The 19,025-nt window shown below is 43.3% G+C and overlaps 1 protein-coding gene across 5 annotated transcripts; it reads left to right on the plus strand.

Moving 5' to 3' along the window:
- Positions 1 to 10,315: 10,315 nt before the first annotated feature.
- SRSF5 (serine and arginine rich splicing factor 5) lies at positions 10,316 to 15,357 on the plus strand. 5 transcript variants are annotated; one of them, XM_024118314.3, is made up of 8 exons: positions 10,316 to 10,469; positions 11,356 to 11,497; positions 11,827 to 11,897; positions 12,036 to 12,134; positions 12,421 to 12,490; positions 13,711 to 13,784; positions 14,236 to 14,346; positions 15,053 to 15,357. In XM_024118314.3, exons 2-8 carry the CDS (start codon positions 11,372 to 11,374, stop codon positions 15,324 to 15,326), a joined length of 825 nt encoding a protein of 274 aa, XP_023974082.1. In that variant the 5' UTR covers positions 10,316 to 10,469; positions 11,356 to 11,371; the 3' UTR covers positions 15,327 to 15,357. The 5 variants fall into 5 exon arrangements, with proteins under 5 accessions (XP_023974082.1, XP_023974084.1, XP_054944539.1 ...); XM_024118316.3 differs by having other exon boundaries at positions 10,327 to 10,465; XM_055088564.1 differs by having other exon boundaries at positions 10,338 to 10,594; positions 15,056 to 15,357.
- Positions 15,358 to 19,025: the final 3,668 nt, after the last annotated feature.

Consider the following 19,025-nt stretch of genomic DNA (forward strand, 5'->3'; position numbering starts at 1 on the left):
CGGAGCGGCTGGGGCCGTGAGCCATGGCCGCTGAGCCTGCGCGTCCGGAGCCTGTGCTCTGCAGCGGGAGAGGCCACAACAGTGAGAGGCCCGCGTACCGCTAAAAAAAAAAAAAAAAAAAAAAAAAAGATGCCTCAGTGTGGGGTGTTTCAGCTCAAAACTCCAAATTCCAGGGGTGGAGAGAACCTCACTGATCTGTGATGTGCATGTTAGTGATGCCTGTGGAGTAGCTCCAGGCAGCAGCAATATAACTGCTGAGAGAATTTACTATGAGGACAGGACGCGCTGCTCCCCAAGAACAAGGAGTGGGCACTGACCAGCCAGTGCAAGTGACATCCTGTGAAAGCTGGTTCCTACGATTTACGGCTCATGGGGACTCGTTCTTCTCACTGAGTGGGCCGCGAAGGTTTATAAGACAGTGTCTCTGACATCAAAGAATTTATAATCTGCCCACAAATAATAATACTCCAAGGCAGCCTGTGACAGCTACTAGAGGAGAGGTACAAAGATGAAGTGCCACAGGAGTTTAGAGACAGGCGAGATGCCTTTGAGCTGTGGGGGCTACAGCCCAGACTCCAGGCCGCGTCAAGGTTGGCAAATGACTTACTGAATGAAACACTAAAAATACACTTAACGTGCCTTATGATAACAACCAGGAACATGTATTTACAAATAAATGTCCTTGCTTCCATTTTATACAACACTCAACTATTTATACCATGTGCCCTGCTGTTCTGAACAGGGTCTGGGAGCACATGAGCCTTAATTAGGATTTAGGGTGGTGGAAACCATCAGAGAAGATTAGAGTCAGCCTCATCAAGATCACCTGGAAGCCCCAAACCTCAACCCAGAAGCTGCACTATGTATGTGCTAATGCTGGAGGTGCTGGGCCTTTCCTGGTCACTGGCTTTCCACCAGGATCCAAGTTTCTGCTGCTCTGGTTCCTAATAATATCTCACTGTGGATGCAACAAGATCTCCACAGAGCTCAACAGGATGGACTAATTGCTTCACCAGCAGCATATCTGACCCCGGTTCTCCTTAGGCTAAGGCCATTTGAATTAATACTCAATAGCCAAGCTCTTAAATCAGAAGACTGCTTATTTGAGATACAGTGATCAGGAAGAAGCTTCCTATTCCCTTCCACAACCTTTATCCGAGAGTAAGCCATTTCTTCTGGACTAAACTTGGCCCACTTCTGGGTACTCTGATTTATCAAACAGATAAATGTCAGGTATTCTTCACTGGATTGGTCCTGTGTGCCTTGACTCTAATTATTGTACTAGGGAAAGAATCATTGCCAGGACTGGGGCTGATCTGGGGGAGGGGGTCTCTTTCTGGAGGTATGTGTGAGACAGGCTGGGCCCTGGGACCTGGGACCTGGGACACTTGGCTGCAGTCCTTGCACCTGGACAGACGTCTCCTCAAGCAACAAAATACAGAGAAACTATAAGGGACTAAAAAGAACTGTATGCATGGGCAGCTGGGGCAAATTATGGACAACAAGATACAAAAAGACCAAAAAGCCCAACTGCCACTTCTGAAGAGCCGGGAGCAAAAGCGGGGTACTGCGCATGCCCCCTGCACACACCACAACCAGAGGATTGGCAGACCACCTAAGCCACGCCTCCAGCCCGACCCCTGGACCCGCCCCTCCCCTCACCCCATATAAGGAACCAGCTCACTCCCCTCAGCGAGCAAGTAAGCAAGGGAATATGTTGTTTGTTTTCACTCCTTCCTGCTGCAGCAGGTGTCCCAACAAAGCCTTGCCTGAATTTCTTATCTGGCCTCGTGTCAATTTCTATTGATTAAGGAGACCAAGAACCCTGGTTGGTAACATGTGTACCCCACCACAATGGCTCTATTAGGAATCCGTATATGGAGAATTGGTATTCTGAGGCTTCCTTTTTCTTCTTCTTCTCCTTCTTTTCTTTTTCTGAGTGGTTAAACAACAAATATTTATTTTTTCACAGTTCTAGAGGCTGGTGCCAGCGTGGTCAGGTTCTGGTGAGAGCACTCCTCCTGGCTTGCTAACGCGGATTTCTTGCTGTGTCCTCACACGGTGGAGAGAGAGCTCTGGTGTCCATTCCTCTCTTATAAATGTACCAGGTCTATTGGATCACAGCTCTGCTCTTATGATGAGGCTTCCCTCTGGATATCAGAGATGGAAAGAGACTGGTAGTTGGTCAGTCCCCGGTTGCTGACAGCTTGTGGGGTAGAGTAGGTGTAGAGGACAACCAGCACTGAGGGGTACCTCTTGGGTAGAAAAGGCCCTTGTCCAGTTCTTTCTCTCTCTTTTTTATAAATGCCATGAATGGTTTCGCTTTGGAATGTTTGTCTTTTATATTTACCTGCAAAGGATTTGAGGTCGTGAAAAAGAAACTTTCGTGTACTTTAAGTCCCAATCTTCTTAGTTCCCTTTGTTATAGCAGTTTAACCTCCCCTGTGATTTTTGTCCCTTCTGACTCGAGAGATAGGGCTGCCTGGATCACTCATTAGAGTGGAAATGTGTGGAGTGTGCCAGGCACGGGATCAAATACTGTACATGCATTATCTCACCTAATTCTCATGATAACCCTATGAATTAACTACGATTATTGACCTATTTCTCACATGCGGAAACTGAGGCTTAGAAAGGTCCAGCACCATGCTGAAAGTCATGGATTCTCTCCTTCACAAATATGGTTGGAGTGCCTGTGATACGCCAGGCTCTATTTTAGTCTCTGGACTTCCCATACTAAGTGTTGAGCCTGAAATTCCAACACACGTCTTATTCCAGCTCTGCATGTTTAGCTGATGGGCTCAGCTGCTTCCCCTGTGGATGTCACCTGTAATGCAGCCTAGATGCTCTGGTCCTTGCTAGTAAGGGTTGATGCTCTGATCCTTTTACACCTTCTAGCCCGCATCTTTGTAACACAGAGACAAAAACATAGCTAAAGTTACTTGCCCATGATGCAAAATTTGCTCTCCTGACTTAAAAAATGCTATAAGATTTTGACTTCCCCTTTGAGTAAGTCATTTAACTTTGGAAAGAAAATCCTTTAGATCCACAGAGTTAGAAAAGGCACACGGGGTTAAATCAAGGTCCCACCATTTCCAGCTGTGTGACTTTGTGCTTTGGTTTCAACATATTAAAAAAAGAAAAGAGGATATGAACTGACACTGGAGAGTTGTATAAAGGTTGGATTGGCTAATAAATCCAAAGCCCCAAGCACTATGCCTGGCATACAGTAAGGGAAAGATGGGTGGCAGCTTTCATTAAGGAGGGTGAAGATTGTAAAGAGGCCACTGGATTCTGCAATTAGGTTAAGGTGAACGTTGAGAGCAGTTCAGTGGAGAGGCGGGGTGGAGGTCCAGCGGTAGGTGAATGAGAGCTCCAGAAAGTGGCACCTCGGAGTGTAAAAGCTACCTGCTCTGTAGCTAAATGTGTTGGCTTAGGAAAGGTGAGATGGGGCAGCTTTGACAAGCGACATAGGTGGGGTTTTTTTGTTTTTGTTCTTTTAAGTTTTAAAGAGGGAAACTAAGCTAAGGTTTGACAATTAAAGATTAAAGAGATAGTGGAGAGGTTAGGACTTAAGACTGAAAAAAAAAATTGATGGAGCAAGGTCTGGAATCTGGTGTATAAAGGACCAAAGTTTGAAATTTAGCTCCTTTTTTCTTTGAGACAGAGAAGGGGAAGATGGGTGAAGATATATGTAATTTGAAGATAGAGGGGGGAGAGACTGAGGCAAAGGCAGCCTGATCAATTCTACTTTCCAGGTGAAGCAGGAAGTATTGTGGTAGTTAGCCTCCGAGATGACCCCTCCAACCATCCCCCGTCCTGGTCCTCACAGCCTGTGTACTTCTCTTCTGCATTGTACCGAGTTTGGCTGTGTGACCAATAGCATAGGGCAGAAGCTATGTGTTACAGGTTGAATTGTGTGCCCCCCAAAAAGGTATGTTGAAGTTCTAACCCCCAGTACCTCAGATGTGACTTTATCAGGAAGTAGGTCTTTACAAAGGTCATTAAGTTAAAATGAGGTCATTAGGGTGGGCCCTAATCCAACATGATCGGTGTCCTTATAAGAAGGGGAAATTTGGGGAATTCCCTGGCAGTCCAGTGATTAGGACTCCGAGCTTCCTGCAGGGGGGCAGGGGTTCGATCCCTGGTAGGGGGAACTAAGATCCCGCAGGCTGTGCGGCACGGCCAAAACAAACAAACAAACAAAAAACAACAAGAACAAAAAAAGGCGGAAATTTGGACACAAATTCAAAGAAAGACAGACAGGTACAGAAGGTAGATGATGTGAAGACACACAGGAAAAGATGGCCATGTGACTGAAGTGATGCATCTCCAAGCCAGGAACACCAAGAATTGATGGTAAACACCAGAAACTGGGAAGTAGCAAGGAAGGAGCCTCCTCTAGAGCTGTCAGAGGGAGCATGGCCTTGCTGACACCTTGATGTAGGACTTCCAGCCTCCAGAACAGTGACACAATACGTTTCTATTGTTTTAACCCACCCAGCTTTTGGTACGTTGTTATGGCAGCCTAGCAAACTAAAACACTATGGTATGTCATTTCTAAGATCAGGTTATGAAAAGATTGTCGTTTCCATCTTGGATGTACTCTCTCTCTCTCAGGTCATTCCTTCTTAGGATAGCTATGCAGGTTGTGAGGACATTCAGGCAGCTTATGGACAGGCCCACATGGAGAAGAACTGAGGTTTCCAGCCAACAGCCAGCAAGGAACTGAGGCCCATCAATAGTCAGGCGAGTGAGCCTGGAAGGAGATCCCTCTAGTTCAGGTAAGACTGCAGCCCCAATCAACATCAACAGCTTACTGTGGGTTCATTTGAGACTCTAAGCCAGAGCCACACAGTCAAACCAGCCCTGAATTCCTGACTCACAATGACTATGAGATAGTAAATATTCGCTGTCTTAAGCTGCTAAATTTGGGGTAATTTGCTATACAGTAATAGATACCCCTGCTAACAACGAAGGAAAAATGGTCACTTGAGAAAAAGAGAGAAAACATGGGACGGCTGCTGAGATAACAGGAAAGGCAGGAGTAAACCAAAAAATGCGGGTCTGGTTAGTGGTTGCAACTATAGTTGGAAACCACCCGATTAAGGTGCCAGTTAAATATTCAGATTCCTAAGCCTCCAATTCCTGAATCAGGCTCTCTGGGAAAATGGCACGGGGAATCTGCATTTGAAATACAGTAGTGCCCAAATGATTCTTTTCAAGAACCACTGAGTTAGAGGATAATTGAGAGTAGAGGTAAAAGTGGGACAGAAACAGCAACTAAAGCTAGAATTTAAATTGGGTGTTAATTCATAGCACAAACTGATATCAAATAACCATACTGCTATGGACCTATAAAGAATTTCTAATTTTTGTCAACAAATTCTGAATTAGTGGGAATTACTTTGTATCTCTGCCTTAAAAAATATTCTCAGGAGGTTTAAAAAAATTCTTTTTTACTTTTTATGTTTTTGGCTGTGCTGGGTCTTTGTTGCTGTGCGTGGGCTTTCTCTAGTTGCAGCGAGCAGGGGCTACTCTTCGTTGCGGTGCACGGGCTTCTAATTGCGGTGGCTTCTCTTGTTGTGGAGCACGGGCTCTAGTCGCGAGGGCTTCAGCAGTTGCAGCACCCGGGCTTAGTAGTTGCAGTACGCAGGCCCTAGAGTGCGTGGGCTTCAGTAGTTGTGGCGTGTGGCCTTAGTTCCTCAGCGGCATGTGGGATCTTCCCGGACCAGGGATCGAACCCATGTCCCCTGAATTGGCAGGCGGATTCTTAACCACTGTGCTACCAGGGAAGTCCTTCTCAGGAGCTCTTATGCTAACCTTTGCTCCTTCTCTCTAAAGATACTGCCTATTTCTCCTTCAGTTCAATCCCTATGCAGAGATGCTCTGCCTATTCTAATTTCTACCTCACTCTAAACTTCTCTGGCCTTGGTGGTGAGAACTCTGCAAATTCAGAAGTGTTTCCCATTTCTGGGATTTCTGGGGCCACCCTACTGCACAGAAAGGTATCCCATGAAGGTCATGCTGCAGCTTTTGTGATCAGGGCTGTGGCAGGAAAATCTCTAAGTGGGATGTTCTGGGCAGAACAGAGCATTAGATTCTCTAAGCCCCAGTTTCCTCATTTAAACAATGTTATAACACCTACATGGAAGGGCTGGCCTGAGGATTGATTGAGATAATGGGAGTAATGTCCTTATCACTGTGCCTGGAACATAATAGTGGCTCAGGAAATGGCAGCTGTCAATATTAAAAGGGATGGTAAGGAGAATATGCTTAGGTGCCCTGAATTTAATCTTGATGTTAGAATGGTTTGTGTCCCAATCAGGGCTCCAGCCACAACCTGAGTGACATATGAGTATTTGGAGCAGGGAAGATGGTTTTTATGGAGAACAAAAAAGTGAGTTCCTGAACCTAGGTCAGTATTAGAGAATACTCATGGCTGAGTATTAGAATCACCTGCAGCCCTTACTAACAAACTAGGACTCCTCCCCAGACCAATTAAAGCAGAATTTCTGCCAGTAGGACTCAGGCAGCAGAAAGCTTCAAACACTTCCCAGGTGATTTTAGTATATAGCTGGTGCTAAGAAAGACTCATCTAGGGACTCAAATTAAAGTAGTGGGTTCACAGGTATTTTAATTACTGTGCACTATATTAAACAACAACAACCAAAGCAGGATGTAGCAATAGAAAGAAGTCAGATGAGTATGCAGGGGTGAATCTGAGTCAAAAATCGAACATTTGAAAAAAACATAAATTTCCAAGAGAAATTATTTAAGGATACTTATTCTTTTAAAAAGACTGTTAGTATTATTATCTAGAAGCAAGGAAGTCAACACTTTTAGTGTTGAGAGTTTTGGATAGTAATTTTTAAGCATCTGGTGATATTTAGGACATTTTCAGAAAACCAGAATTGTTGGTCAGAATGGATATTTTTCCTTAGGCATATAGTTGTGTCATATTAAATGGAAAACAGATAAAAATTTGAATATACACTTTTGATCATAAATATATTAAAGAAACATGGGAAAATGCCCATGATTAAGTTTTATGAATAAAACCCCTCATGATACCATTTCTATATATGAGGATGATTCATATTTTGAAAATACAGTTGTGCTTATAGAAAAACACTAAAGGGAAATTATAAAAAAACCTAAATAGTTATCCCTTAGGGTTGGAAATAAGAATGACCTTTTAAATTCTCATATCTATGTTTTATAAAATGATGAGGTATTACTTTTGAATTGGAAAAAAAAATTAAACAGTCAGAAAAAAAACACACAAGAAAGAAATACAGCTAAATATAAGCAGAGGTTGATTTGATGAGATGAAATTGTGAGCATTCCCTTCTTTCGATTATTCTTCCTGTTGAACATTTTTGTGACAATGAGTATCTATTTCTTTTTATAATTGGAACAAAAGAAACTCTATTTAAAAATAAAGATCAAATCCTGCCTCCTTGTTTATGAGTTTACTTTCTGACAAAGGGAGTTGGGTGAAGCATTTACAGAGCAGTCTGAAGTTTAGGAATCACTTAGCTCAGGGGTAAGCAAACGTTTTCCGAAAAGGGCCAGGTAGTAATTATTCTAGGTTTTTTGGTCTATATGGTCTCTGTCGAAAGTATTCAGCCCTGCTTTTGTGGCAGGACAACAGATATAGACACTAAGCAAATGAACAGGAGTGGCTGTATTCCAAAAAAACTTTATTGATGGATACTGACCTTTGAATTTTATATAATTTTCATGTGTCATGAAATATTATTCTTCTTTGGATTCCCCTCGCCCCCCCCCGCATTATTAAAAATGTAAAATCATCCCCAGGCCATACAAAAACAGTTGAGAAGCTGGATTAGGCCCAAAGGCCATACTTTGCTGACTCCTGAGTTAGATAAAAATCAGGGATGTGATGAAGGAAACTTCCCACAGTTGTGCTGAAAGTCTCCCAAAGAGATGGCTTTGATAAACTCTGTTTATTTTAATCTGTAATTTCTTTGCATCTTTTTTCCTTTACTAAAGATTTCCTACTCACTTGGATGTCTTAGGAAAAAGATGCCAAGTCATTTTGTTGAAACATTAATATAGGACAGGAACACCTGAAAGAAATGCTAATGCAAACCCAGGTCTACAAATACTGAGTCTTTTCTGTGCTAGGCATTCCTGGAGACAAAAACATGAATAACACATATCTTTATTATAAGTCAGTGATGAAGGAATTATAGGGGTGTACACAGAATATCATAGGATCACATAGAAGGGAGAGTAATTCTGCTCATGGCAGATGACTTTGTGTGTATTGGAGAAGTTGGTAAGAAAATCTGGTAGGGAGACGGGCAGTTTTCATGGAAAAAACAAACACTGCAGAAGACAAGTTGTTTAAACTAGAGTAGATTAAGTCACTAGGAACTACTAAAGAACAATTTGTGGAAGTCACAAACTTTTTAACAGTAAATAAATCAAGAGACTTTATTTTAAAATTAATCCTGAAGAAAATCACAACACCTCAGGCTGAGAGCAGCTACTTTTTTTATAGTGTACAGTACCATCATTCTTCTTTTTCACCCCAGAAAATATTTTCAAGATTACTTTCTCTTATTGCAGCAAAAATAATGTTTAGTGAGTGAAATCACAAGATGTTGCTTCCATATTCAACACAGAATGTAGAAAATAATTGGGAGGCTGATTTTTTTTTAAATTATGCAGAAAGCAAACAAATGCAATTAAATAAGTACAGGTTTGGAACAATTTGTGCATGATAAATTGCCTATGTTTATCAGGCTGGTGGCTAAAAGTTAAGTGTTTTAATTTAACAAATACATATTTTCTTTTAAATCCATCCTTAATTGGCCACACCATAACTAACTTCACAATTTTGCTCTGTACTGGCAGAGGCGCTTTTAAAAATAAACATACAAATGTATGAATGGATGAGTTCATGCCATACAAACTATCCAAGTTCTAATCCAGAGTTCCCAAGGGCCCTAGAGGTCAGAGTAAGGGCTGGTAGCTCTGCTCTTTCTTGAATTACTTTATTTCTGTGTAACTCTAGTTGCAAGCAGCAACCCTAGATTCTGGGCATTCTCAAAAATGGGGTTAAATTAAAGAAAAGTAACTTTTTCACCATCATTCTCTTTATGGCCTAAATTTCTAAGCCTGCCAACCTTACTGGGAAAATGCAGAGTTAAGAATGTGAAGGGCTACCGTTTCACACTTACTTTGAAAACACAATTTCTGTTTCTGAAGAATGGTAGACTTATGTGTTACATTACTGAAACCGGAACAGGAGTTAACCAAATACTGTTTGGATTTAAAAGTAGCATGAAACACCTTCTTAGCCAGCACAATCCTAGAGTGTGGAAAAGCAGAAGTCTGCATTCTGGCCTCAATTTCAGATGGCCTTCTAGCCACAGTCCCAATTTCAGTATCTCATGACCCCCAAACCTTCCATTTAAACAATACTGCAGCTCCTTAGACTTCTTACTATAACTAACTCGTAAGTCCGTGATATGGTTAAAATATTCACTTGAGCATCAGGGAGCGCCCTCCAAAGTGCAACCGTAAATTGCAAGCAGCAAGGGGTCAGAGATGGCCAGATATTTTTGTAAAGCCTGAGTTTCTTTCACCCAGTATGCTTCAGGGTATTAAAAAAAAAAACTTCAGGGCTTCCCTGGTGGCGCAGTGGTTGAGAGTTTGCCTGGCGATGCAGGGGAAACGGGTTCGTGCCCCCGTCCGGGAATATCCCACATGCCTCGGAGCGGTTGGGCCCGTGAGCCATGGCCGCTGAGCCTGCGCGTACGGAGCCTGTGCTCCGCAACGGAGAGGCCACAACAGTGAGAGGCCTGCGTACCGCAAACACAAACAAACAAACAAAAAAACCCACACACACAAAAAAACAAAAAACTTCAGGTAAAAAAGAGGTGTGGGGACTTCCCCAGTGGTCCAGTGGTTAAGGATCAGGGTTTCCACTGCAGGGGGCACAGGTATGATCCCTGGTCGGGGAACTAAGATCCTGCATGCCGCAGCACGGCGAAAACAAACAAACAAACAAAAGGTGTCATTTGCCTTAGGGTATTTTTATGGGAAGATAATTATGATCTGAACTTCACGGCCTAACGGGAACCAGCCAAGCTTCCACCGTGCCCCTCCGGCGCCGAGAACCTGACGGCCACGCCCATGCCATGTCCCTCCCCTCGGCCCCGCCCACCGCGAGTGCGGGTCTCTCAGGCAGTCACCATAAAGAGGCCCGGCCCCCCGACACCTCTGTCCCCGACCCAATGGGGCGGTGCCAGGGGCGGTGCCGGAAGTGACGCAGGGACGCGCCCTCCATTTTGTGGGACGCCAGAGCAGCTAAGTGCGTCAGTTGTGGAGAGACATAGACGAGTTGAGTCCTGGTCTGCGGGGAGGCTGCCGGCTCCGTCGCAGACTACGGACCTCTCTGGGTCTCAGCTGCCAAAGATCCTGTCCGGTAGGTGAGTGGCTCACTTTGAGGGAAAGGCTTCTCGGATCGAGGCTTCTTCATGGCCGCTCAGATCGCGAGTGGTCAGGGCTGCTCTCTGTGCGGAGGACGGCATCCAATGAGCGCAGTTTATTCGAGGTGGGCGCTGGGGCACGTCTCCCTTTGGGTATTGTTTGAGGGGACCTGACGGGGGAAGGGCGGTCCTGGTCACGGTCGTTTTTACAGAGGGGTCGTGTTCCCCTCCCTGCCTCCTTACTCTCCGAACCCGGCGAGTAGTGGGCCGAGACCTTTGCTCGGGGTGTGGTCGGGGCTGTCCCAGGGCGGGTACAGTGACCCGGAGCGGTGGGGTCGGGAGAGGGGGAGGGGACAGGGAGTTTGGCACGCGCGGCTGTCCCCACCGCCGGCTCCGAGGCCGCCATTTTGTGACTACTCCGCGGCCGCCCGCCGCCGTCTGCGCAGGCTAGGCGGTGGCGTCGCGAGATTCCGGCTTCCACCCGCTGTGACTCTCCTGGGAGGCGGCGACGCGCGCGCGGCCCGTCGCCATTGGGCTGGCCTTGCGGAGGGGGGGTCGGCTCCGCCCGCACTTCTCGGCCTTTCCTGACTGCGGCAGACGGGAGGGGGCCAGAAGAGCCGGGGAGAGAGTGCGGCTGCGCAGTTCCAGAGGCGGCAGTGGGCGTTGCGGTTGCTGCGGTCTGGGCCCAGGGAAGGATCGTGTTGGGAGCCGAGTTTTAATTTTGTCTGCAAGGGACCTGGCCTAGTTAAGAGGCACTCTTGGCAGTCTTGTTTATAACATCACCGGGTAAACATTTTATTTTATGCCGTTTATGTTTTTGATCCCTTGACCAGACATTCTTCTGACATTTCACCGGTATTATCTCAATTGAATTATTTCCTGACAGGAAGTACTAGCCGGACATGAGTGGCTGTCGAGTATTCATCGGGAGGCTAAATCCAGCGGCCCGGGAGAAAGACGTGGAAAGATTCTTCAAGGGGTATGGACGAATACGAGATATTGATCTGAAAAGAGGCTTTGGTTTTGTGGTGAGTATTTAGAACTGGCTGATTTATCTGTTGTTAAGTGAGTAAAGATTGTGGTAAGCAGTGCCTTTGATTTTATTGAGTCCACGTAGAGTATCTTTAGGAAATGCTTTGCATCCTTAAGGCAGTGAATTTTCGTAAGGGATAAAAGAGCCTCACTGCTGGCTGAGAGAAATCACTGCTGGTTGCTTTTTGATGAGGCTGAGCTGTATGCTGTTGTCATTAAGATACTCTTCCTAGGCTTTCACAGGTATTTACTGGTTTTAATGGGTTGTAGAATACACTTTTAAAGGCGTGTGAAGCATTTGGGTTTTTTCATGTTTGTATTTTAGGAGTTTGAGGATCCCAGGGATGCAGATGATGCCGTATATGAACTTGATGGAAAAGAACTCTGCAGTGAAAGGTGAGGATCTCGTTTTTAGTTTTATCACTAGTTAGTACTGCAGAAATAGAGCAGACTACGTCAGCTGGGTATTTATTTCTAAATAGGTCTCTTACGTAGCCTAAGTGGATAATGAAGATGTTTCTTCCCTTCCTGTAGGGTTACAATTGAACATGCTAGGGCTCGATCTCGAGGCGGAAGAGGTAGAGGACGCTACTCAGACCGTTTTAGTAGTCGCAGACCTCGAAATGATAGACGGTATGTGATGGATGGTGGATGGCTGCTTTGAACAAGCGTTACTGCAGGAGGAGTCTTTAATGTTTAAAAACCATTAGCAATAAGCGATTTTGCTGTTTATGTATAATCAGTTCTGTTATGTCCACTGTTCCTGTAAGTGTGTGAGTCATAAGATAATGCAGAAACTGTTGGCGGAGGTCATTTGAATGACTTGTCATATCTGATTGCTTGAACTTGCCCACAACTGAACACAATAAGTGCACGTTGCTTCATTTCTTCCATTGTGAGCGCTCATTTTCTTCCTCAGAAATGCTCCACCTGTAAGAACAGAAAATCGGCTTATAGTTGAGAATTTATCTTCAAGAGTCAGCTGGCAGGTTTGTTGAAATACAGTTTTGAGATATTTTAATGTGGCTTTTTAAATATTAGTGGGTAGCTTAATGTTTTTATTAATGTTTTATTAAAAGTAGTTTTATTTTTAAATTAATGGACTTAATCGTAATTTTAAAATTTTTAATTAAATGTAATTGGGGGATATTTCAAACTTTAATATTAGTGATCAAATGTAAATGTTTTGAGGATATATTTTCTTGTTTTTTAAAATCAATTTTAACCAAATATTAAACCCTTTATTTGCCAGCCTATCTGTGTCGTTGGCCTTATGACGAGGAGTGCCTGTGGGTTATCCTAATCGTTGTCTTGGTCACTCTTGGTTGGGCCTGGTTGACTTTGCCAGTCAGCTCCTACAGTGATCAATTGGCCACCTCTAGATCTGTGTTTGCCGGTCTAGACGTAATCGGTGCACTTCCTTGAAGTGCCAGGTTGCAGCGATCCCAGAGCGTTGATAACGTGATCTGATCCCTAAGTTGAGAGCTGTCTTCCTGTAACGCTTCCGAATAAGAGGTCCTGGTCGAAAAGAGTTGAAAGATACGAAATTAGGTGGTCGTTGGAATCCTGATCGCAGTAAAGTGGTCCTTGGTAACTACACAAGAGTAGAACATGTCTGCATCCGCCAGTAGTCTGCTAATAGGGAGGGCTGTGCGATTAAAGGCTTCCATCGATTGGGTAGTGTCCTTCAAGTGGGTGGCGAAGAGCCAGTCGGGCATATGTCATGAAGGTTTCTCCGACCGATTAATGGTTTGCTGCTTGACTAGCCTAGGGAAATAATAATAAAGGTAAAGTAAACTTTTTTAATGACATATGGGGCACAAGATAACTGGTGTCTTGTAAATGTTCTGTTTTTAAATATAAAATTTCTACTTTAGTCTTTACTTTAAAAATATGTATTGTTTCTTTTTGTTTTGTTTTTGTTTTTTGTTTTGTTTTTTTCCTTTTGTATTGAGCTCAGTATAGACTAATACTACTTTAATGTTAAATTCTGAATTTTCTGGCATTTTGCTTAAAAGCAATATGCTATTTGCTTATTTCGTGCCCTGACATATATTATTTTTAAATTCTGATAGAATACAAGTGTGGTAAATACCATGTTTGTACTTTATCTAACATCTTCTCTTTCAGTAGTCTTGTTTTTATACAATGTGGTTGTTTGTGTGTCATGTTTCCTTTTCTTTGCTTAACACAATCGTCTTGTGTTAAGGATCTCAAAGATTTCATGAGACAAGCTGGGGAAGTAACCTTTGCGGATGCACATCGACCTAAATTAAATGAAGGGTGAGTATGTACTGGAGTATGAGAGCCTTTAAAAATATTCTGAAAGTTTTACTCTGAATGTTTGAACTCTCAAAATTTGAACATGCTGGAATGTAGCAGTTCTCAGTCAGGGTTGAGTGTGCTCCTCAGGGTACATGTGGCAGTTCTGGAGACCTTTTGGTTGTCATGATTGAGGGTGCTGCTGGCATCTTGTGAGAAGAGGTCTGGGATGTTAGTAATCATCCTATAATGCACAGGAAAGCTGCTCACCCCCAAAGAATCATGTAGCTTAAAATGTCAACGGTTTGGAGGTTACAAAGTCTTGCTCTCATGCTGTTTTATCTGTAAAGAGATGACTCAATATAGCAATAGCAAAATGAACATTAAAAAGGTACTTAAACTAGACTGATAACATAGTTTGTGAGACTACAAGAAGTATATAACTTTACAAATGGCATTTTTTTCTTTGTAGGGTAGTTGAGTTTGCCTCTTATGGTGACTTAAAGAATGCTATTGAAAAACTTTCTGGAAAAGAAATAAATGGGAGAAAAATCAAATTAATTGAAGGCAGCAAAAGGCACAGGTATCTCTTTAAATTGTTTTTTAATATAAATTTATTTATTTTATTTTGGCTGCGTTGGGTCTTCGTTGCAGCGCTCAGGCTTTCATAGTCGCGGCGAGCAGGGGCTACTCGTCATTGAGGTGCGTGGGCTTCGCATTGCGGTGGCTTCTCTTATGGTGGAGCACGGGCTGTAGGTGCTTGGGCGTCGGTAGTTGCAGCACCCGGGCTCACTAGTTGTGGCTCGCGGGCTCTGGGGTGCAGGCTCAGTAGTTGTGGCACATGGGCTTAGTTGCTCCGCGGCGTGTGGGTTCTTCCTGGACCAGGGCTCAAACCTGTTTCCCCTGAATTGGCAGGCGGATTCTTTTTTTTTTTTTAATTATTATTATTTTTAATTTTTGTGGTACGTGGGCCTCTCGCTGTTGTGGCCTCTCCCGTTGCGGAGCACAGGCTCCGGACGCGCAGGCTCAGCGGCCATGGCTCACGGGCCCAGCCGCTCTGCGGCATGTGGGGTCTTCCCGGACCGGGGCACGAACCCGTGTACCCTGCATTGGCAGGCGTACTCTCAACCACTGTGTCACCAGGGAAGCCCAGCAGGTGGATTCTTAATCACTGCACCACTAGGGACGTCCTGTTTAAATTTTTAGGTCAAAGTTTTATTTAATGGATTTGTAGGGCCTGCTACTTAGTGTTTTTTTGGTTTTTGTTTTCTGTTTTTCTTCTTTCCTAGTAGGTCACGAAGCAGGTCTCGTTCCCGGACCAGGAGTTCCTCGAGGTCTCGTAGCCGATCTCGTTCCCGGAGTCGCAAGTCTTACAGCCGGTCCAGGAGCCGGAGCCGGAGCCGGAGCAAGTCCCGTTCTGTTAGTAGGTCTCCTGTGCCTGAGAAGAGCCAGAAACGTGGTTCTTCAAGTAGATCTAAGTCTCCAGCATCTGTGGATCGCCAGAGGTCCAGGTCCAGGTCCCGGTCCCGGTCAAGGTCCAGATCAGTTGACAGTGGCAATTAAACTGTAAATAACTTGCCCTGGGGGCCTTTTTTTTTTTTTTTTTTTTTTTTTTTTTTTTTTTTTTTTTTTTTTTAAATTCCCAAACCATACTTGCTAAAAATTCTGGTAAGTATGTGCTTTTCTGTGGGGGTGGGATTTGGAGGGAGGTGGGGTTGGGTTGGGCTGGGTATCTTTGTAGATGTGGACCACCAGGGGTTGTTGAAAACTAATTGTATTAAATGTTTTTGATAAGCCTTCTGCTCACATTTTTGTGAATGTCTGAAGTATATAGTTTGTGTATATTGACAGAGCTCTTTTATAACTAAAGCAAATTTAATTTTTTTGTACTAGAAGAAATTTGAACGTTTTAGTTCCTGGTTATTCAAATATGTTAATACAGAATTAGTTTAATGCCTCACTTAAACTAATTAATAGCTTTGGACACTTAAAAGAGCTCTAAATTTGCTTGTACGTAAAGGCTTAATTTGAGTTTTCCTTGTTAGGGTCAAGGGTGTCCGTCCACTCACCCTTTAACAGCTGCCTGGCAAAGACGTTAAAGCAGCTGTTTGTTATTGATAATAAAAGATTATAAAACTGCTTTTGTCTGTTTGTTTGAAGGAAGTATGGCTACATCCTCCTCCTTCCCCATGCACATTTGACACATTTAAAATCCCTGCTAGTGAAGGCTGTAGTAGTGAGGTATGGTGAGCCTTTTTTTTTTTCTTTAATTAGTACCGTTGACATTTCTTGGCTAGTCAGAAGATGGGCAAGGAAGTGTGAACTGTTCAAAACAGTGATGACTAACAGTTGTTAAGACGGTTTCCCTTGTGTGTGATCCTCCTGTCCTTTAACCACCCAATTTTATTTGGCATCATGTTATTTAGGCCTTCCATAGCCAAGAGAAGGACAATTTGGGAAGCAAGATTGTAAAATTTAATGTTTCATGCCTAACTTAAAGGTTGTAATATAATTTTGATGGTCGGAGATCATCACGTAAAACTTTTTTAAAATCACTGCACATGAATGCTTTAAAGGACTTGCATATGCTTTTTCTTGTCCTGAGACATGGATGTAACAGTCTGTTAAAGGGAAAACAGTCGGGTAGTGAAAACCGCCTAAGGTTCTACATCCATCTCTATTAAGTGTTAGAGCCCTATACCTATAGGAAATTAGTTTTATTGTTTCTTCTAGGAATTTCATAGACTCATTTGAGTGCTAGTCTAGATAAATACTTGTAAGCATAACAGTGAATAACAAATAGTAGCCACTATTAAGTCCCTTGTCTGTATAGTCACCGAATCCTTAACTATTATATGAATCCTTAAGTAGTATATGTAGTATATATATAATTCCTAGTATTAGAACCCAGGAAGTCTAGTTCCAGAACCCCCAAACCACTCCACACTCATCTGACCTAACCTTTCAGGGATTTTGAGGAACGCAGAATTAGAAACCTTGGAAAGATTGGGCTTCCCCAAAGTGTGGGGATTGGGTAGTGGGAACCTCCATATGTAGAGGCTAGGGTTAAAAGTTCTTGGCATGAAAGCTTCCCCGTGTTCAAGACTGCAGGACTCAGGCCATAAAATTGTGAAGCTGATCTTTTTAACGCAAACTCTTCTAGGGAGAGTTTGTGTGGTATACTTGTTTATTCACTTAGATGTGGGGTACTTTGCTTACTAAATGGGAACCTAGGTTTTTTTTTCTTTACAGTGTACCTGAAAGGGAGAGGCACAATTATTTTCCCCCTTGGGCTTTTTAGATATGGTAACTCAGGGTGGCATGGTGTATGACGTTTTACCAGTGACTTTTCACCTCTCTATCGTTAAATAGGTAACATCAGTGGCTTACCGCTTTAATAAACAAGATAAAGCCCTTTCTTTGAACAAATGGCAGAGATGACTAAGTTCTTTTCAACTGATAAGTTGGCCTGAATTCCCAGATACAGGACATGAGAAGTAATGAGTGTGGGGGTATATAATCCTAAGCAAAGTTTTAGGACCAGGTTTTGCAGGGCGTAATGTAACTCGTTTTGTTTTGTGTTGGGCTGTGCTGCGGGGAGTGTGGGATCTTAGTTCCCGGACCAGGGATCAAACCCGTTCCCCCTGCAGTGGAAGCACGGAGTCTTAAGCACTGGACCGCCAGGGAAGTCATTGAAACTCGTTTTTTATATATACAGTTGGCCCTTGAACAACACAGGTTTGATCTTCATGGGTCCACTTATATACAGACTTTTTTTCAATAAATATGCGTTGCCGTATTACACGATCGATCCATGGTTGGTTGAATCAGTTGACGTGGAATCTTAGATACAGAGGGCTGACTAAAGTATACTTGAATTTTCAGCAGCATGGAGGTTGGCTGTTCAGGGGTCAACTTAGTCCTCTAAGGAAAGTTTGAGTGTAATATATCTCAAGTTCAGCCATACCTTCCTCAAAAAGCTGAACTTAACATTTGTTGTGCCTCACCCAGTCTACTAGTAGATGATGTCAGCTAGATATGAGAGAAAACAGTTTGAACAGATACGTAAATGTGGGTAAAATATGTAAGGCTGATAGGCGGTAGATCTTCTCACAATTTTTTTTTTAAACAAATTTGCATTTTTAAGAGGTGGTTAGTGACCCAAATTATTGGTGTTCTGGTGCTGGGAGTACTGGTAGTTATGGACATTTGCCAGACTGATGCTGTATAATTTACTTGTCTTGGTTTCAATTGAACCTAATCACATTAAGTGGTATGAAAATTACAAGAAACTCTAGGCATGGTCAGCTGTTTGCAAGTGTTCTTATTAGTTTGTTAATCTTTCACCTAGTTTTTTTTTTTTTTCTAGATTTATTTTATTTATTTATGGCTGCGTTGGGTCTTCGTTGCTGTGCGCGGGCTTTCTTTGGTTGTGGCGAGCAGGGGCTGCTCTTCATGCGGTGCACAGGCTTCTCATTGCGGCGGCTTCTTTTGTTGTGGAGCATGGGCTCCAGGCACACGGGCTTCGGTAGTTGTGGCTCACGAGCTCTAGAGCACAGGCTCAGTAGTTGTGGCGCACGGGCTTAGTTGCTCCGTGGCATGTGGGTCTTCCTGGACCAGGGCTTGAACCCGTGTAACCTTCATTGGCAGGTGGATTCTTAACCACTGTGCCACCAGGGAAGCACTTTCACCTAGTTTTTTATGCCTGTGAGCCAGATGGAAAATGTCTGAATTTCACTGGGGAAAATTTGAAACTTAAGGATTTTAGTTACTTTACTTTGACTTAGCAGCCACTAATTTCGGCAGTAGTGTACAGTACTCTGAATTTGGAGGGACCATAATGTGAAAACTGCTGATACCTAATGAAGTGATGGGCTAGATGATGAGTGAAACTATTCTGTTGGTATTTGTACTTCTTTTCTGGCTTTTCTTTTTCAAAGTTTTCCTTCTCTTCTGGAATTGTGTTCTTCAAAATGTTCTTTCATTTCATTATGGCTGAGGTTTTGAGTTTGTCTTATCCAAGTGTTTTTGCATTTTATTATGTCTGCTTTTGCGTACTTGGTGTCATGTTCTCAGGAGCTTTAATTCCAGTGACGTCAGAAGGGGAGGAATGGGATCTGAATATTTAAGGTTAGAAAGGACTTCTGAAGTCTGTTAATCCTACAGTACTCTGAGCATGTATTTCCCTTTTGGGTCACAAAACTTGGAACAGAATTCGGGTATTTGATTTTAGGGTAAGAACCCATTTATTGACTAGTTCAG

The sequence above is a fragment of the Physeter macrocephalus genome, chromosome 11 (genome assembly GCF_002837175.3).
Source record: "Physeter macrocephalus isolate SW-GA chromosome 11, ASM283717v5, whole genome shotgun sequence".
NCBI lineage: Eukaryota > Metazoa > Chordata > Mammalia > Artiodactyla > Physeteridae > Physeter > Physeter macrocephalus.

Coding starts and splice junctions, on each gene's coding strand:
- SRSF5 (XM_024118314.3), top strand. CDS start 11,372: ATGAGTGGCTGTCGAGTATTCATCGGGAGGCTAAATCCAGCGGCCCGG. Junction 12,491..13,710: donor CTTCAAGAGTCAGCTGGCAG/GTTTGTTGAAAT, acceptor TCTTGTGTTAAG/GATCTCAAAGATTTCATGAG. Junction 14,347..15,052: donor GAAGGCAGCAAAAGGCACAG/GTATCTCTTTAA, acceptor CTTCTTTCCTAG/TAGGTCACGAAGCAGGTCTC.